Below are 18,669 nucleotides of genomic sequence, written 5' to 3'. Positions count from 1 at the left end.
TGTTATTCTAGACGTGTTTATTTCCAACTTGGGCTTACATATAAGGGCAGTAGAGATAAGCTAGCCTTAATAGTATTGGAAGATAATCGACAATCTACCAAGCTCAGAAACAGATCTTTTAGCAGCTTCCTGAACTCTGCTGATGGTAAATATTCTATCGTATTTGGTTTCACTTGATTCTTTTATTTGGACTCCAACTCCCTGAATGACATTTATATTAATAATTCTGTTCTAGTCCTTGTGATGTTCTCAACACGCCCCTATCAACAAAAAAATAACTTCAAACCCTGGCTTCTTCCCTGCGCCACATACTTTTTCTCCTTGCTGACAGTTCACTTTTGAAAGGTAAAAATGTTTCTTTTCCCTTATCTCAAACATCAGAGAGGTAGAGTCAATGGCGCTCCAAATGTCTTCTTCCAGTCCTCACATGACACAAGGATCTGCTTATTATATGTATTTTAGAATTTTTTTTTTAAAGGAAGCTGAGGATTGATCCAAGCTCACACAAGCAGTAACTAGTCAAAGCAGGTCTGTCAAAACCTGTGCCTGTGTTTTCAGGGTTAATTTCAGCAAGCCTATAACCACCTGAGCCGTTTTGGGGGAGTCCCTGCAAGGCGCTGACCCTTCGTCAAGGCATGAACATATTGACTTCTGTTGCTTTGTCACCATGGGTGTGAGGAGTTTCTGGGTGGTTTGGGCCAGCGTGTCAGCATTATTTATTGAAAACAGCGTGACTAGTGATTTGCACGTGGTTTCAGGGAGACCACAGAATGTGTGCTGTTGGGGCTGGTTACATAACATGCCCCCAGAACAAGCCAGGGGGAAGAAGTCCAACCACCACTACGATTTGGAGCTCCTTGGTCCTGAGGTATTCTGTTGGGATTCCCTATCAAAAACAGAACGTGCATTCCAGAGGAAAGGGGGAGGCAATTGGAACTCAAGCCTGGCATGATGGACCCCTGCTGCGAGGTGGTTTTTAGCTGGAACGTATATCCTTAGTTTAATGCTATTGTTGATACCGTGTTCTATCTCTGCAATAGATCCTAAAGTCGTATGCAGAGTCCTATTGGGTCGTATGAGTCTTCTTTAGAAATTCAACCCTACCTGCTTCTGTTGGAACATTTGGCATCAGAATTGACATCGCACTGAAGACCCAGATTCATCTTTAACTAAAGATATAGCTAAGGATTTATTTGTAGATAAAAAGGATGCTTTTGATAAAGGGGATGCCCAGGTGGTTACTGAACCACTGTGGCGGGAAGGAGCACAGGCTTTAAAATCAGTTAGTGATCATAGAACTTCCTGGTATAATATGGAAATGGTAGAAACTTGATCTTAGGACCTAGCAAATTGGATGAGTAAGAAAGTGAAAAAAAAAAAGTGGCAAGTGAGCTAAAATTTCTTTTCAGCACTCCTGCTTAGCCAAAACAAAAGTGAGCTTTTCCCTTTTTGGCCAGCAGGGGGAGTGCCAGCCAAAGGAACCTGGACGGCTGGCACTGGTAGACTGTCCCTCCATCTGTTGACAAGGCTCTTGAGAATTGAGTTTCAAAAGGATTAAGGGAGAGGTGCATCCTCTACACTCAAAAAAGGGCACCTGCTGTGCTCTCCCTCTTTTGCCTTATGATGATCAACGGCTATGGAAGCCGTGGAAACACTGTGGTAGCTGGTGGCATCAGAATGGCCCCACAAAGACTGTGAGACAAGCTCCCAGGTGGGATGCCCCTTGGCTAGGTGATGACGGATACCGTGATAAAAGATGTCCCACCAGAATGGGCACCTGATTTGACTTTGTCGTTGTGACCTGAGGAAGATGGAAGATGGCAGTCCTGAGGCATATTTTTCTGTAGCTTTCTTTCCTTCTAGTGTTTTCTCTGGCTTTGGTATCGGGGTAATCCTGGCTAATGGAATGAGTTGAGAGTGTCCCCCCCTTTCTTTTGTGAAGAATTTGTCATGGATTATTATTTGGTCTTTATTTATGTGATAGATACATTCGTCAGTGAAATATTTGGGTCTGAGCTTTTCTCGGTGGCAAAGTGTTTGAATATTATTTTGACGTTTTCACTTGTTATAGATACATTCATGTTTTCTAATTCTTCTTGGATCAGTTTTGGTAACTTATGTCTATTTTATAATTTCATTTATTTGTGTAAATTGCTGGCATAAAATTGTCCAGAATTATATTTAATGCCCTCTATGGCTTTTAATTTTTGTGGAGCTGGTGGTGGTGCCCCCTCTTCCATGACTGATTTTGATAACGTGTGTCTTCTCTCTCATTTTCACTTGGTCTGTCCAGCTGAAAGTCGTCAATTTTGCTGGAATTTTCAAAGAATCAACTTTTGGTTTCATTGATTTTTCTTTATTATTTTCTGTTTTCCGTTCCTTGATTTTTTACTTTAGACTTAATTATTTCCTAATTTCTGCTTACTTTGAATTTAGTTTTTGAATTTAGTTTTTTTCTAGTTTGATAGGAGGGGGCTTAGGTTATTGATTTGAGACATTTTTGTTTCTGCTGTAAGTACTTAAAGCTATAACTTTTCTTCTAGGCCCAGCGTTAGCCACCTCCCATACATTCTGATATGTTTTCTTTTTTATTCAATTTAAAATATTTTCCAATTTTTTTTTTGATTTCTTTGACCCAAGGTCAATTGAGAAGTGAGTGATTTAAATTTACAGTTATGTGGGGATTCTACAATGTCGTTCTGCTATTGATAACTCATTTAATTCTGTTCTGTTCAGAAAACTTACTTTATAGTATTTCAATCTTTCAAAATTTCCTGTCTTTTAAGTTCGAGCATGTGATTGGCATTTGTTTTCTGTCACTGTAGAAAAAATACATGATTCCCAATTTCATGGCTTAACACAATCCAAATGGATTATCTCACAGCTTCCTTGGATCCAGAGTTGAGCATGGCGGGATGGGGTTCTCCGCCCAGGGTCTCAAATGGCAAAAATCAAGTGTTGGCCAGAGCTGCTGTATCATCTGGGCATGCGGGCATCTTCCAAGCTCATTCAGGGTGCTGACAGAGTTTAGTTCCTAACGACACTGGGAATGAGGTCCCATCTTCTTGTTGGCTGTCAACCGGGGGCCTCTTGGAGGCCATTCACCGTTCACTGCCACATGACACTAAGACGTGGCAGTGGCCCCATCATGGCCAACAGGAGTATGTCTCTGCTGCTTTGAATCTCTGATTTCCTCAGTCCCTGACCTCTAGACCCAGATTTAAGGGGCTTGTGTGATGAGGTCAGGGCTGCTCAATCTCCCCTTGATTAATCCCAAATCAACTCCTAGTAATATTAGTTATACCTTCAAAAGTCCTTTTGCCATATAACATAATTCGGGGAGTGGTATTTCATGATATTCGTTAGTTTCACTCAAAACCCATTCACAAAATGGGTGGAGGATTTTAATAATATAATATATATTTATATATTATATCAATATATTATTTATTAATATTCACTTTGTTTTGTTAGGATTTTTTTTATATATGCATCCAGTTAAGGGGGTTAATAGTGTTCAAGTCTTCTATTTCTTCTTGATTTTCTGTCTAGTTTTTCTATCAGTGATTGAGGATAAAATATTGAAACCCAATATTGCTGAATTCTCTTTTCAATTCTATCAGTTTTTCTTCCTATATTTGAGGGGCTCTGCTGTTAAGTACACATTTATTTACACTTGTTTCTTCCTGCTCTGCTGACCCTTTTATCATTATAAAATATCCCTCTTTCTCTCTAATAATATCTCATATTGCAGTGTTCTTTAGTTCAAATGAATCTAGCCACCTCAGCTCCCTTATGGTTATGCTTTGTGTCCTTTTGAAGATGTCCCCCTCACTGATGACATGTGCAGACAAGTTTGTGGGTACGATTTCGTGCTATCAAATTAGCTACCTGCAGGGAAATTCTCCAGGGATACTGAATTATTACACTGGCCTCCCTTTCTATTTATTTGGGGGGAAAATGTTTCTCTTTATCACCACTGGATGTCAGGAGAGTCACTTGTGGCCAGAAGCTCTGAAAAGGGCCATTACTGCTAAAATCTTCCTTTGTAGGAAAGGGAAGATGAAATAAATTGCTGTGGTCTAAGATTCTCCATTTAAAGCACTATACAGACTCTCTCGAAGAAATGAAGGATTTGGTGAGATTAATCAGTTTCCGAATCCTAGCGGTGGATTGAAATTAAAATTGATTAGAGGATCAACTTGGTGTAGGGGAGCTGGGGGGGAGGTGACCGAAGAGAAAACACAACTCAAGGTAACTGAGCATCTTCTGTGTGCTGGATGTAATGGTAAGCACTTCACACATGTGTTTTCAATACGTCTTCATATCTCCAGGTAGATGGCAGGCTCATCGCACGCACGCTAGAGGGGCTAGTTATGTTTAGAGTGTTGCCGAAAGGGCTGGCCGCCTTTTCTGAGAAAGGAGTCAAAGCTAGGGGAGGCCCAGGAGGAGCTCCAGTACTAGACATTTTACTGGTGAATCATGATGGAAGTGGTGGAGTGGCGTGGCGGGGATACAGTGGAGTCAACCAACTGTGTGTGGAAGGAGGGTGGCCCCATGTGGTTGACAGCCCCACTGGGAGTGTCCACTGGGGAGTTCTCAAAGGAAGGAGTCATTCTCTCACACACATGCACACGCACATTTATCCCCTACATTCTTTTTGGCAAAGAGTGTTCTTGAGTCTGTGCTCAAATAGCACTTAGTGCCCTGTATGGTGCTTCTGTACTGTTACTGTCATCTGTTTTCCCCAATTGATTATGAATTCCCTGAAGCCAAGGAGTGTATCTTATTCACCTTTGTAACCCTGGCATCCAGCATAGTGTCTGGTACCCCCAAAGTGCCCATAAATGTTGAATATCCACAATAAGCAAATAAATAAGAAGAATGGTGTACCTGTGTGTGTAGGGAGGGAGGGAGAAGAAAGGGAGGAGACAAGGAGGAGAGAGTTTGAAGAAAGAGCTGAAAGCAAAAACCAACATTCTCCTCTCAGAAAGAAAAACCCAACGGGGAAACAGCATCAGATCTGACACAGGGAGTATGGCCTTGACATAGTGGGTCAGGACAGGGGAAACGTGAGAAAATCATTCCAGGAAATGCAGCTTATATAAAATTAGGAGAAGTCTTTCAGCACCAGCTTGTGTGTGTGTGTGTGTGTGTGTGTGTGTGTGTGTGTGTGTGTGTGTTGAGGCTTAACATTTACACCTGAACAAGTGTTCTTTCTTATTTTGAAATCAGGAAAAAATATGAACTGGCTGACTCCTAATAAATATTCTAGTTAGGCTTTGTTTGCTTGTTTTGTTTGAATAGCTGATGAGGAAGAAGGGAGTTCAAATTTAGGTTTATATCTATCACTGTTGACTTACTTTGTGTTTAAAAGGAAAAGTAAACAAATGAGTTTCCACAATTATGTAAGGATGATTTTGTGATATTTATAATAAGAAATATATATTTAGTCTTCCATCTAGTTCCTGGCACAAATCTGTGGAATTTCCTGAGTGATAGAGCAGTCAAGGTGTCTTTTTTTATGTTAATGAGTTGACTGACTTTGGGAAAGCCCTCAGGGAACCTAAGGATGGGTTGGGGAACCTTCCCAGGCAGAGGAACTAACCTTAGATTAGAGGATTGGCACTTTCAGTCCACCTGCCCCCCACCCCCCACGACATCTGGAAAGGAGAGAGGGCTAAAAACTGAGTCTAATCACCAATGGCTGATGGTTTAATCAATCGTGGGTATGTAACAAAGCCTCCATAAACCACCCAAAGGGTAGGATTGGGATAGCTTCTTGGTAAACCCAGGGAGATTCCGGGACAGTGGTGCTCCACACTCCTTCCCATTCCTTGCCCTCTGTTTCTCTTCCATATGGCTCTTCTACAGTTATATCCTTTTATAATAAACTGGTAATCCAGGAAATGAAATGTTTCTCTGAGTTCTGTGAGCCATTCTTAAGAAAGTAATTGAACCAAAGAGGAGGTCTTGAGAACCTCCATCCGTAACCACTGAGCCCTTCAGCTGTGTGGGGTGTGATGTTATTTATCTCCAGGTAGATAGATATTGTCAGCACTGAGTTGATGGCTTGGTGGTGTGGAAAAAACACACATAATAGTAATGCAATACGGATTTTATGTTGAAGCCAATTACTTACACAGCTGCTGACACTTAATCGTGGGGGGCATGTCTGCATGTTGTAATGAGAATAATCATGTGATGCAACACTAGTGTCTACGATGAAAGAGTCTGAACACCATCATTACTCGATTGACTTCTGTTCGCAATGAAGGAGGATAAGAAAGAGTTGTCTCCTTTACTTCACCATGACCTCTGAATCACACAATTCTGTCTAGTTTCTTGGGACATGTCTATCTGGCAGTCTAGGCAGTGATAATGTACACACCTGCACCTTGCCTGATGGCAAATCAAGAGACCCCCCCATTGAACACATATATTCCATAACAAGAAAACAAAGATATGTTATTTTCAATGTTCATAATATAAAAGCCTACTTTTCAGAGAATTCAAACTTTGCTTTCTTGAGTTGAGTCTCTTTGGTTGGTTTTTATACAGCATCATAAAACGAAATTTCTGATGAATATTTCCCCTAAGAAGGCAGTAGTTCTTCATATCCAGGGTCAGAAAATGCCTTTGCAGGTATGGTGGATTTATTCTTGTAACTCTGAGGCAAGAAAAGGACACTCTAAAAGAAACAAAATATGTTAGTTCTTCATATGTTTGTTCTTCATATGTAGTTCTTCAGACATCACTCAGGTTCAGTTTCATACACACACACACACACACACACGGCGTGGAGATATATATATCTCGATACCATTACATCCATCTTTGTGTGTGTGTGTGTGTATATATATATGTATATACGTATATATACACACACACACACATTGCTTACAAGATGAATAGTATGTCATTAAGTTCTTTACATAAGTGTGGCTCCTTAGCTCAATATTCATTCTGCTTTCTTTAATACAGTTTTGGATAAATCAAGGTTTTGTAATCCAGTGAAATGAAGCCATAAATCCATGAGGGTGGTAGGGTGCTGTCCCGTGGACTTTGAAACAACTATTTTTTAAAACTATCTTTTAAGTGATAAAAGAATTTTGAGATCATAGGAAGGCAAAACCAGAGCATAGGACATTTATGAATCGAATCATGTTTGCAAATGGCCTTGACCAAGTCAAGGTGGTTAGAGAGACTAGGGCTGTGGTAGAAAGTGTTCCTGTCTGGAAAGGACACAAACCAATTCTGGGCACCTGGGCGCAAACTCATACGCAATGCTGGGCAAGCCACTTAAGTTCCAGGTTTCTGCATTTACAAAATAGAAAGATTGAACCAGTCGATTTTTCAGGTTCAACCATCCCATTTAGTTAATCCTCAGCTACGCAATTGCCATCTGCTTTCCTCATCTGTCTTCCACCCCCAACAAGCCTTCTCCCATGTGTATCCCGTGACCTACACCTGCCGACCCATAGGCAACTCTTGCTGACATCACTCAACACAGCCCAGACCCGGAGATATACCTGGCAGACTCAGGGAGGCCAGCCAGCACACTCACCCCAGCAAAGTTGGACTGAGCCTCTTTCCACCAAACTGCAGCAGCGAGCAAGGCCAGACAGAACTCCAGCACTGTGCAAATCAGCATCACAGACAGAGTTCCCTGAAATTCAGGAAAGACAAGGTTGGCGGTGCTTGAGTCAACTGACGCCCTCATGCCTGTTCAGTGTTGACCACCTCAACCATCGGAAGGACATCCGCAGCAGGAGAACAGTGCTCCCTCCTAGCCTGCAGCTGGCTTCATTTGCTTATTTACTGCCTTGAGAGGGGGGTGAGCAGAACCACATCAGCTACACATAACCCGCCTTGTGCATTGTTTCTTATCCCGATGAAACACAGCGACATCCGATTACACTGTTCACTCAGTGAGGGACACGATAATGTCCAGGACTGACACAGGACAACCTCCATTCTGGCCTCACCTCTACCACTTAGTAGCTGTGTGAGCCGGAAGTCTCCACACTTACCAAATATACACAGTGATATTTCCTTCTCAGACACACCTGAGAATCAGTGAGGTTTTGACCTCATTGGTGCAAGCCCTTTGTAAAATTCAACATGAACACCCCCTTTGGATGGGCTTTCTTAGCCTTTCTTGATGTCCATAAGAGTTAGAAAGAAAAATCAAGGCAATAAACGTAGCATAAACAGAGCTGCCTCCGTTGCTAACAACCCACACCAGCTCGAAAAAGATACGACGCCCAAAGACTAGGTTCTACCATTTCTGTCCTTAGGCATCCTTCATGCAGACCTGGCAACCTGATGGAACAGGAGAGAAAATGTGATTGCACAAACCTCTAGTCTCTTTACGTACAGTTCAAGAGGAAATACAATTTGTTTACATTAATTAGAAACTGTCCCAGCAAGCATGCGCAGTATAATCCCTTTGCGTATAAAGCAAAATTATCCCTCATGAATGCATATTTATTCCTTCCACAAATCCCTCCCAGCTTCTCTCCAGAATTTTTCCCAACATGGGGCTGCCTCCCCCATGTGTTGGTTTATGCCAATTACTATCAACCTCATTTGCATGTGCCTTTTCTCATTATAATATCATGAACCTGCAGAGAAGTGCGGGGCGCCAGGTCCACAAGGAGAGGGGTGCAAAAAGGCAAGAGAAACAAAAGATAAAATGAATTTATGGGACTTCATCAAGATTAAAAGTTTCTGCACAGCCAAGGAAACAGTCAGAAAAACTAAAAGGCAGCCCACGGAATGGGAGAAGATATTTGCAAATGACACTACAGATAAAGGACTGGTATCCAAGATCTACAAAGAACTTCTCAAACTCAATACACGAGAAACAAATAAACAAATCAAAAAATGGGCAGAAGATATGAACAGACACTTTTCCAATGAAGACATACAAATGGCTAACAGACACATGAAAAAATGTTCAAAATCATTAGCCATCAAGGAAATTCAAATCAAAACCACACTGAGATACCACCTTACGCCAGTTAGAATGGCAAAAATAGACAAGGCAAGAAACAACAATTGTTGGAGAGGATGTGGAGAAAGGGGATCCCTCCTACATTGTTGGTGGGAATGCAAGTTGGTACAGCCACTCTGGAAAACCGTGTGGAGGTCCCTTAAAAAGTTAAAAATTGAGCTACCCTATGATCCAGCCATTGCACTACTGGGTGTTTACCCCAAAGATACAGACGTAGTGAAGAGAAGGGCCATATGCACCCCAATGTTCATAGCAGCAATGTCCACAATAGCTAAATCGTGGAAGGAGCCGAGATGCCCTGCAACAGATGACTGGATTAAGAAGTTGTGGTCCATATATACAATGGAATATTACTCAGCAATCAGAAAGAATGAGTTCTCAACATTTGCTACAACATGGACGGCACTGGAGGAGATAATGCTTAGTGAAATAAGTCAAGCAGGGAAAGACAACTATCATATGATTTCTCTCATCTATGGAACATAAGAACTAGAATGATCAGTAGGGGAAGAAAGGGATAAAGAAAGGGGGGGTAATCAGAAGGGGGAATGAAACATGAGAGACTATGGACTATGAGAAACAAACTGAGGGCTACAGAGGGGAGGGGGTGGGGGAATGGGATAGACCGGTGATGGGTAGTAAGGAGGGCACATATTGCATGGTGCACTGGGTGTTATACACAACTAATGAATCATCGAGCCTTACATCGAAAACCGGGGATGTACTGTATGGTGACTAACATAATATAATAAAAAATCATTATTAATAAAAAAATTAAAAAAAAAAAAAGGAGAGGGGTGCAAGCGCGTGCTTGACCAACTCCGTTAGCATCTGGCCATCTTCCAACTGTGGACTTGATGTAACTCACTTTCGTGACTGTGGGACACCAGACACTGCACAGCCTCTTTCTTCTCATGCTGCCCGTGTCTTTCCCGGGGCTTTCTAAACACACACATGCACTTTGATGCTCCAACTGAAGACATTATGTCTAGGAGCCAAACTTCGTTGCTTTCTTCCCCAATAATGGCAACCGTAATCAGTTCCCATTCTCCATCTTCCTACATCTCTTATTTCCCAATTTAAGAAATCCCACCCTGGCAAGTTACCACAAACAACAACGATGCTACCTTCTCCCCTGATAAATCCTGTTCATCACTGTGCTCCCTGCAAGGAGGAGAAGCCCTCACCTCTGAGGCCATGTTTCCTTCTCTCTGCTTCTCAGTGCTGGGCCCAGTGTCCACTCAGACTGAGTTTACACCCCAGCACACACACTTTCCAGGTTTCTTGACCACTTGGGTCTTCCTGCTGTCTTTCCCTTTCTTAATTTACCATTCCATGTGCCAAGATTTTTGGTTGAACAAACTCCTATTTCATACCTCTAACAACACAAATATTTTGATTATTAAGAAACTCTATCAACAGTAAGTTTTCATTTTTCATCATCAACTTGATTTGACATTTGCTCTTCCATTTCATCTCACTGGTATGTAACCCCAGAGCCTAGCCACTTTATCTCAGTCAAGCAGTCCCCTCCCATTCGCATGGCCCTGGCCTTCCCCCAGATACCCAAACCAGAAAGAATTAGACAGATCTTCAAAAGAAGGATTAACGAAAGGCAAGGATTTCAGAACCTTCCAGAGATTGGAAATCCTGTCTAAAAATACTTACAGCTAGAGTGGTTTTGGCTATGAAACAGTCTTCCTTAACATATGGGTGCATATAAGGGATATAAAAATGTTGTAGAGGTACTTTGTCCTCTTTGTTCAAGTCGCACTTCCAAAAGGCAGGATCCAAAGCAGCCAGGTTGACAGAGAGGAGAATAAAACCCACGAGAGCACATAGAGAGCTCAGAATGTTTGCAGCCACGCCGATCTGAGCCTAAAAGAAAAAGGCTGAGTTAGAATCACTGTTGATGAGCAACACATGCCTCTTATCCCTCTTTGCCAAGGCAGTGCAAAAATTTATTTTATCTGTGTCTGTCAGGGGACCTAGCATCGGTAGACTTCAACCAGGATGTCTCCCCAGTACTTAGCAACATCTCTGAACCTAGAAGGTAAATCTTGGCCAAGTGAATGAATATATGAAATATTTCTCCCTAGGCAGGAATTCAGTCGGTGGCAGAGACTATTGCTCTTCTACATTCTTGATTCAGGACTGAGAGTAGGGCTCCATGAGGCCGTGCCTGCAGAATGCCCATATGCAGCAGATATGATTTCTCTCTCCCTCGACTCATTCAGAAACCCCTTGAGGAAGCCATCAGCCACTCAGAGGAAGCAGATGAAGCAAGCTACTCTTCCTTACACATGACCCACTTAAATGCACACACACTCCCAAAGATGAGTGTGGGAACATAGTCCTCAGGCTTAGGTGAGCCCTGCAGTGGACAGGTTCTGATGGTCATGGGCAGAGCTCCATAGGAATGAGCATAGCCGGAGTTCTAGCCCCAGCCCCAAGGACGGTGTAACACGTTAGCAGCAGGGTGAGGAACAAGATCAGACTCGATGTCAGGACCTGAGGTCCCAGTGGTAGCTTTGCCTGAGACCCTCTCCATTTTCTGGAGTGCTCAGTTCCCTAATTTCACTTCCCTCTATGGGTTTCATTTCTACATTTATAAGGTGAGTAAGGGGAATCAACAAAAAGATCTCAGAAATCTGTTCCCTTCTTCTCCAATTCACGGAAGGGGGAATTGATCTAGGATTATCCTGAAAGCTCTATTTATGGGTAAGTGTAGTCCAGGGCAGACCAAATAGCCATAAATTAAAATATTATATAATCCCATCCAGGTTGCTCCTTCTTTAGGGGCTCAGCAGTAGGAGCTTCAGGGGCACGGTAGAGAATAGGCAGTGTATTTTTCTCCTCCTAACCACAGTTTCCCAAAACAATGACTATAAAGTGTATGATCCTGGGCCTTCTGATAGCCAGCAAGACTCATGATTTCCAGAAGATACATTTCTTAGAATGATTTGGGTTTGTTCTGGGACAGCTTTCTTCCCCAACCTCCAAAAGGGCAGGTAGAATGTGTGACCACAGTAGAATTCCCTACAGGATGGATGACTCTGGTGAGCCTGAGCTAAACCCTATATCCTTGAGTTTACTGCCCTATTCACTCTGGTATTGTTCTTCTCTGGGGTAAGAGCCCCAAAAGCCTCCCCTCGAGAATCTAGAAATACTGTTCTTGTATTGTGCTAGCCAATGTGGTTGTCACTAGTCCCATGGCCTACTTATATTTAAAGTAAACAAAAGTAAAATTTAAAATTCAGTTTCTCAGTTTCACTAGCCACATTTCAAGCTATCAGTTGCAACCTGTGACCACCAGCCTGGGCAGCGTGACTAACTGTGTCTCTATCGTCACAGGAAGTTCTACAGGACAGCACCGATCTAGCAGTTTGGAGATTAGGTGACGGTTCCAATTGATCAATCTCTAAATTCTGATGGAAAAAAAGAGATAGTTTGACATTGTCCTTGAGCACTCTCTCTAATTTCCTGCTGTCTTCAGGAAATATTTGTAAGCGAGCTTCCAAATTACATTTTTGTGCTACTGTGATATATGGCATTCTCACCCATGACCCCCAACATCAAACTACTTGAGGGATCTAGGATTGAGTGAAGACTTAGTGAACATTCACAGATTAGAAATCTTCTCCTTATCACACAGGTTTCCTCTCCCTGCCACTCCCAAATCTGGTTTTCCTAGAAGAGTTAAATGCAGGCAAATTTGTTTTCTTAGCCAATACCAAATGACAAATGACAACTTGTAGGACCTGAGAGTTCATACTCAAATCCAGAAAAGTATAAATTTTACATCACACAGATAAAAGAATGAGAGCTAGGTCACATTTTGACTGTGTTTCCTCAAGGGTTTGGACAGATGGGTTTACACAGTGAATCCACAACAAATAGACATCTTTATAACGCTGTCACCTTCTTTGTTGTTGAAGATCTAAATCTGAAGGCCAGTTACCATGTGAAGGGCATTATAAGAAGGCAGTCTTTTTCTAGAATAGATTCCTGGACACTGACCCAGGCATAATTTGACACACTGAATGAAGAGTGATTTAGGGTACAGTGGTTGGAGGAGTGTGCAGTGGACAGGAATACTGAAGAGCCAGGCTCAATTCCTGACTCTGCCAAATATCTGCTCTGGAACTTAGTTTCCAACTCTGCAAGGTAGAGAGATTGACCTTGAAGAGTTCTCCTTCAATTTCCATGCATTGTGGGTTTTGATTCTCATACTCACCAAAAGTTTAGTTGACTTTTTCTCCATGATGACAGATAGAATTCCAGAAATGACAAACTACTCAGAAAGGAGAGACAATGGTGAGGTCAGTTTCTATGTACAGGTGAAGCTACAATGTCATGATCATGGTGTTTATGGAAAACTCCTATGAAAACAGTCCTGGAAAACCATTGACCTACAACGTTAAGACCCAATAATTACACAGATATGACTTTTGTTCCCCAGAGTATTCAGAAAAGCATGAACATAGGCAGCTATAAGTAGGAATCTATCCTAGGAAACAAAATGAGGGCCTTAAGGGCAGGGAAATAATGTGTACAGAAGAAAATGTTGGAGTTAGACATTATGTAGAGGAAAACATGAAAGCAATGGTATGGAAAAAGAAAAGAGTGGGGGCAGTTAACATATATGGGAGGACGGAGACACACATTTTAAGTTGGTGGCGTCCCCGGCTAGGGTGGAGTGGCGGCTGTGATCAGAGAGAAGACAAGGCTGGACACAACGAATCATTAAGGCTGTGTTCCTGAAGTCAAAGCTACTATTTTACAATATTCATAACCTAATAGATTTGGGACAATGAAGTAATAGGAAATCCTTTCACAATGGGAAAAAAGGGGGACAAAACAGGGAGAAGAGAAGAGTTGTAGATCCCACAGCCCCAGCATTAAGTACTTCAGGTCTACCTAAATAAATCCTGGGTCTTCAAAACTGGACAAGGTGCCTCTACCAATGTGAGCTGTGCTTCTTGACTGGCTCTCAAAGAGTAGAGTATGGAAAGATGAAGGAAGAAGTGACTTTGCAGCAGAGGAACCTGACCACTCCACCTCAGCCTCAGGGTCAAGGTTAACGTCATCAGAGACAAATCGTGTTGATAGCATATGCCCTTGATAGGATATCTCACCTCTGTCCCTTCCACCAGAATATCCATCACAATTAGTCTGAACATGAGAAACAAATATAACCCAAATTTAAGAACATGCTAAAATTCAAAAAATCCTGGCCAGTGCTACTCCGGATACCAACATCCTCAAGGACAAGTCTGAGAAAGTGTAGAGAAGCCGAGGAGATACAAGTTTAAATGTAATGTAGTCTCTTTGATGGGCTCTTGGAACAGATAACAGGACAAACTTGTGGCATCCTCAGAGATTACTTCCCACCTTTACCCGCCAGCCCCCCCTTCCCTGCCCCACCATCCTCCTAAGGATCTCTACTCACACTCAAGGCTCCTACGAATGGGTAAGCAGCCTTCAACAGGATGGAAAGCATCGGGGTATATTGTGGAGAGGAGGGAACAGATACCAAAATAATCCCCCAACTCAACACCATTGCCCCACACAGGATCTGGATGGTCTGTTGGAAGAAGAAAGGAGATGGAGGACCTGGGTGGTTCAGTCATGAAGTGTCTGCCTTCAGCTCAGGTCATGATCCCGGAGTCCTAGGATTGAGCGTCATATCAGGATCCCTGCTCAGCGGGGGGTCTGCTTTCTCCCTCTGCTCCTCACCCTGCTTGTGTGCTTTCTCTCTCACAAATAAATACATAAAACCTTTAAAAAATATATCAGCATTTGGAAAGGCAAGACATCTGAATCTTTCCCAGGGTGCTCGCACATGATCACTCTCTGAAGGACCCCAGCAAGGACACAGACATTGAAAAGCTCTGCAGTGAGAACTCTGCAAAGATGTTTTGGAGGAGGTGCTGCTGTGCCGCGGACAACTACTGTCTCGGGACACCGGGCAAGTGCTCAGCAAGTCTTCAGGCATCTCTGCCTCTCCCCCCTTGCTTGCTCACATGGTGCTGGGTCCCAGCTCCGTGCAAGACTGTTTCCCCCTGGCTCTCTGATTCTGTTGCTACTCACTCTCCTACTACTTCTTATGGGAACAGGGGGCATCTGAAAGCCCTCACACTGTCTTTGCCCTGGTGGTGTGGACATGCCTCCTTATACCCCCCAGACCCTGCTGAACACAACAGAGAGTCTGGCCCTCTGGCCAGCTCCTTGCCCCCTCCAGTCCATGTTCCTATAGTGGAGGATCTTGGCTTCCAAGTGGCCAGTTTTCCTCCTTCACATCTACCTCAGACAGTTATGGCTCTGTTAACATTTACCAAGCCAACGTTTTCCAAGCATTATGTCCCATGAGCCTCATAGTAATCCACAGGATTGGATATTTGAGGCAAGACAATCGTTCCCAGCAGGTTCTGCAAACTTAGATCATATCGTGTAGAGACAATTCCAGGAGACAGAGCTCTATAGTGCCCTCCCTGTTCTAGATATATCCTCCCCTCCTCCCTCCATTCCGTAGAGCTTCGTTAATAAATCTTGCATGAGAGGAGAAAAACCACCCAAAGGCAAATATCTCTGTTCTCAAAAGGGAAGGAGAAAAGGGGGAAGGAGGTTAATTCTTCCTACAATTTGTGGTGACGGAAAAATTCCTTTCAAAAACATCAGTCAGATTATTAAACACGCAGTTGGTGAACACAGGGAAAAAATGTACCTAAGATGGAATTATTTACCATTACTTTTGTAGAAAATATACAGATGTACAGCTTTTTGTATGCCAATTATTCCTCAATGAAGTGTTTTATTAAAAAATAAAATGTTGAGAAGTGTGCTATTGCAAAATACAGAAACATCAGCAAAGTCACTTGCTCAGATTCAGAATAGGAGAAATACAGTTTTCATATCATCTTACGTTTGTGGAAGGTTCAGATGGCCCTCCAGGGGGCTCCCTTTGGTCTTCCCATCAACCTGAATTTCCTCTGGCAAAACTTAAGAGCCTCCATAGTCACGATGTGGTCTCAAGACTTCAGTTCTTTCCTGCGCCCCCTCGTCATCCCAGTCCAGCAAGGTCTGAATCGGACTTACCCCAAGAACTTTGATCTCTGCCTTTAGACGTTTCTCTAGGCTGTCTTGCGTCTGGTTGGTGGGTTTGGGTGTCTCTGTTTGGGGGAAGTTGATGCCATTTGGTGTCAGAACTACGATGGTCTGATTGGCCATGGGTTGTGATATGATGGTGCCACCAACACTGGAAGAGAAAATAAATTCAGCTCTTAAAAAGTGTAGAGCTCTCAAGGCTCCCCACACTGGGAGCCAGTATTTTCCCATTAGTCCTGACTTGACCTATCCTTTCAGGAAGGAAACCGATCACGTGGAGCTGTGAAAACCACAAAAATTTGGTATCATGAATTTTTTTTGCATAGCGTTTGACACAGTCCATTCATTATAGATAAGAGACGCTTCACAGGGAAGCAGCAGCACCAATCGTGAGAGGTCTCAACGTCCAGAGGCAAAGGGTCACAAAAAACTTGCAATATGTAGGAATCTCTCTTTCCTCTACTTCTACCCACAACAACTCAATTGCCAAATATTCAGTGAACTTCACCCTCAAACTTCCCTACCAGTCGTGAGATGCAGGAAGGGTTCTCTTTGTCAACGTTTTCCTACTCAGGTTCTGCACATCTCAACTAACTCTGCTCATTTTTTTAGTCCAATAATAATACTTATTAGGGTTAATCCTACGTGTTCTTTTTTTTTTTTTTTAAAGATTTTATGTATTTATTTGACAGAAAGAGACAGTGAGAGAGGGAACACAAGCAAGGGGAGTGTGAGAGGGAGAAGCACCTTTCCCGCGGAGCAGGGAGCCTGATGTGGGGCTCAATCCCAGGACCCTGGGATCATGACCTGAGCCGAAGGCAGATGCTTAATGGCTGAGCCACCCAGGCGCCCCTAATCCAAGTTTTTTTTTTCATATTTTACTGGACATTATACTGTAGTGCCTTTTTTTTTATTTTTTAAACTAAGCCCTACACCCAATATTGGACTTGAACTCATGACCCTGAGATCAAGAGTCACATGTTCTACTGACTGAGCCAGCCAGCCACCCCCACCCTATAGCACCTTTAATCTTACAACATCCCTGTATGTTACTTAGTTCTTTAGTTAGCAAAACCATGTCGTAGTTAGGGAAACTCAGAAAGAAAAAGTTTATTACAAATGGAAATAATACCCACTTTGCATACATGCATGGCAAAGAGATAATGCTGAAGAAATATTTGCAGTTATGATGTTTACTCAGGCACCTTCACACAACTGGGCAGCTGTAGAACCAGGGCTGGACCCCACTCTCTCTGGGTCTGGAGCCTTTGCACAATGCATTAGAGCATGCGACCTCTTCGTCCATCCCACCTAGCCTCAGCTCCTGTGCCTGCATTGATTCTGTGTGGAGAAGCAGCAGCACGCAGAAGCATGGGAACGGGACCTGGAGTCATGAAACCCAGGTTCAAGCCCGGGACCTCCACTTGCCTGCCTCAAGGACCTGTGATGTTAGCGGTATTGGAGGTATTAGTGGCCAGCTGAGCTTGGATCTCTTGGGGGCACCATTCTCAGCCCAGGGACTGTCCGGTGTGCACAGGGCCCAAGAACATCCGAAGAGGTACGACTGTGCTCCCATTAAACACATGACCTCAGGTAAGGGATTCATCAAGATCACACAGCAAACAGCAGAAAGAGTTCAACCAGATACTCCTTCCCTCTGCTCCCTCCATTTCCAAAATACTCTGGTGCCCCTCACGTTATTTCCAGGAGCCACCAATCAAATGTCCTCTCTCAAGGAGGCACAGCAGGAGAGTGAGAAGTTGAAAACAATCTCTCAGCACTGCCTACCTGTCTCGTGGATCAGCCCCGTGGTTCCAGCTGAGCGCTCACACACTCCCAGGAGACTGTAACTCTGGGTTCTCACACCGTCCTGTAGAATTTTCTACTTGTCTTTATCTTTTGAAAGCCACCAGCCCTTCCTTAGGCCAGAGTTTACAGCCACACGGGACGTGACCCTTACAGATTGGAGATTTGTGAAATGTGCCTGCACTTCCTTTTCCCCAAACTCCTAGCAGTTTGATTCAGAAAAGTCACAAGGAGAACCACCTACTGGCTGGGAGAACGTGGGATTCCTGGAGCTCTATGTGTGCACTGCCACCCCAATATTCACTAGCTCTGTTATTGGACAAGTCTGTGTTCTTCTCTGTGACTCAGTTTCCAAATCTCTTCAATATGGAAATAATATCAACGCTGCTGATTTATTATAAAGTTTAGAGAAAATGTTTCTAGAAGGCCTTTACTGCTTCCAAGGACCATTCCATAATATGCGACTAATCATAGTAGTATTGACTGTAATAGAGAAATTGATAAATAATAGTACTCAATAATATATATCTAACCATGGTCTGACTATACTGCTTTCAAGGAGCAATATTTCAATAATAGGTAGCTAATAATAGTAATAATATAGAAAGAAATTTTTTTGTTACTCATGTATATTTTTCTTTTTTCCAGTTCCCTGGGCCCCGGACAGGCTGAACCAACCCCTTAGCACCCACTGCCTAGGAGCTGGCTGCTGCACAATTGCCTTTCTTCTCTGGCCT

At 43.0% G+C, this 18,669-nt stretch overlaps 1 protein-coding gene across 4 annotated transcripts; it reads right to left on the bottom strand.

Moving 5' to 3' along the window:
• Positions 1 to 6,102: 6,102 nt before the first annotated feature.
• Positions 6,103 to 18,113, bottom strand: LOC130541852 (membrane-spanning 4-domains subfamily A member 6A-like). Of its 4 annotated transcripts, XM_057310812.1 has the most exons (7): positions 17,915 to 18,113; positions 16,118 to 16,277; positions 14,472 to 14,606; positions 13,257 to 13,313; positions 10,688 to 10,897; positions 7,568 to 7,669; positions 6,103 to 6,691 (listed from the first exon to the last, which is right to left on the bottom strand). In XM_057310812.1, the coding sequence occupies exons 2-7, from the start codon at positions 16,247 to 16,249 to the stop codon at positions 6,596 to 6,598; spliced, it is 732 nt and encodes a 243-aa protein (XP_057166795.1). In that variant the 5' UTR covers positions 16,250 to 16,277; positions 17,915 to 18,113; the 3' UTR covers positions 6,103 to 6,595. The 4 variants fall into 4 exon arrangements, with proteins under 4 accessions (XP_057166795.1, XP_057166794.1, XP_057166796.1 ...); XM_057310811.1 differs by lacking the exon at positions 17,915 to 18,113 and having other exon boundaries at positions 16,118 to 16,389; XM_057310813.1 differs by lacking the exons at positions 14,472 to 14,606; positions 17,915 to 18,113 and having other exon boundaries at positions 16,118 to 16,391.
• Positions 18,114 to 18,669: the final 556 nt, after the last annotated feature.

This window comes from Ursus arctos, unplaced genomic scaffold (assembly GCF_023065955.2).
Source record: "Ursus arctos isolate Adak ecotype North America unplaced genomic scaffold, UrsArc2.0 scaffold_120, whole genome shotgun sequence".
Taxonomy (NCBI): domain Eukaryota; kingdom Metazoa; phylum Chordata; class Mammalia; order Carnivora; family Ursidae; genus Ursus; species Ursus arctos.
The sequence above is the reverse complement of the archived record's forward strand: the minus strand, read 5'-3'. Positions and strand labels throughout refer to the sequence as shown.

Excerpts from the sequence above, each read along its gene's own strand:
- LOC130541852 (XM_057310811.1), bottom strand. The coding sequence starts at position 16,357 with ATGGGAAAATACTGGCTCCCAGTGTGGGGAGCCTTGAGAGCTCTACAC. Across the intron at positions 13,314-14,471 it reads CATTCGTAGGAGCCTTGAGT|TTTGTCATTTCTGGAATTCT; the intron begins GTGAGTAGAGAT and ends CTTTCTGAGTAG. Across the intron at positions 7,670-10,687 it reads TAGCCAAAACCACTCTAGCT|GGAACTCTGTCTGTGATGCT; the intron begins GTAAGTATTTTT and ends CCTGAATTTCAG.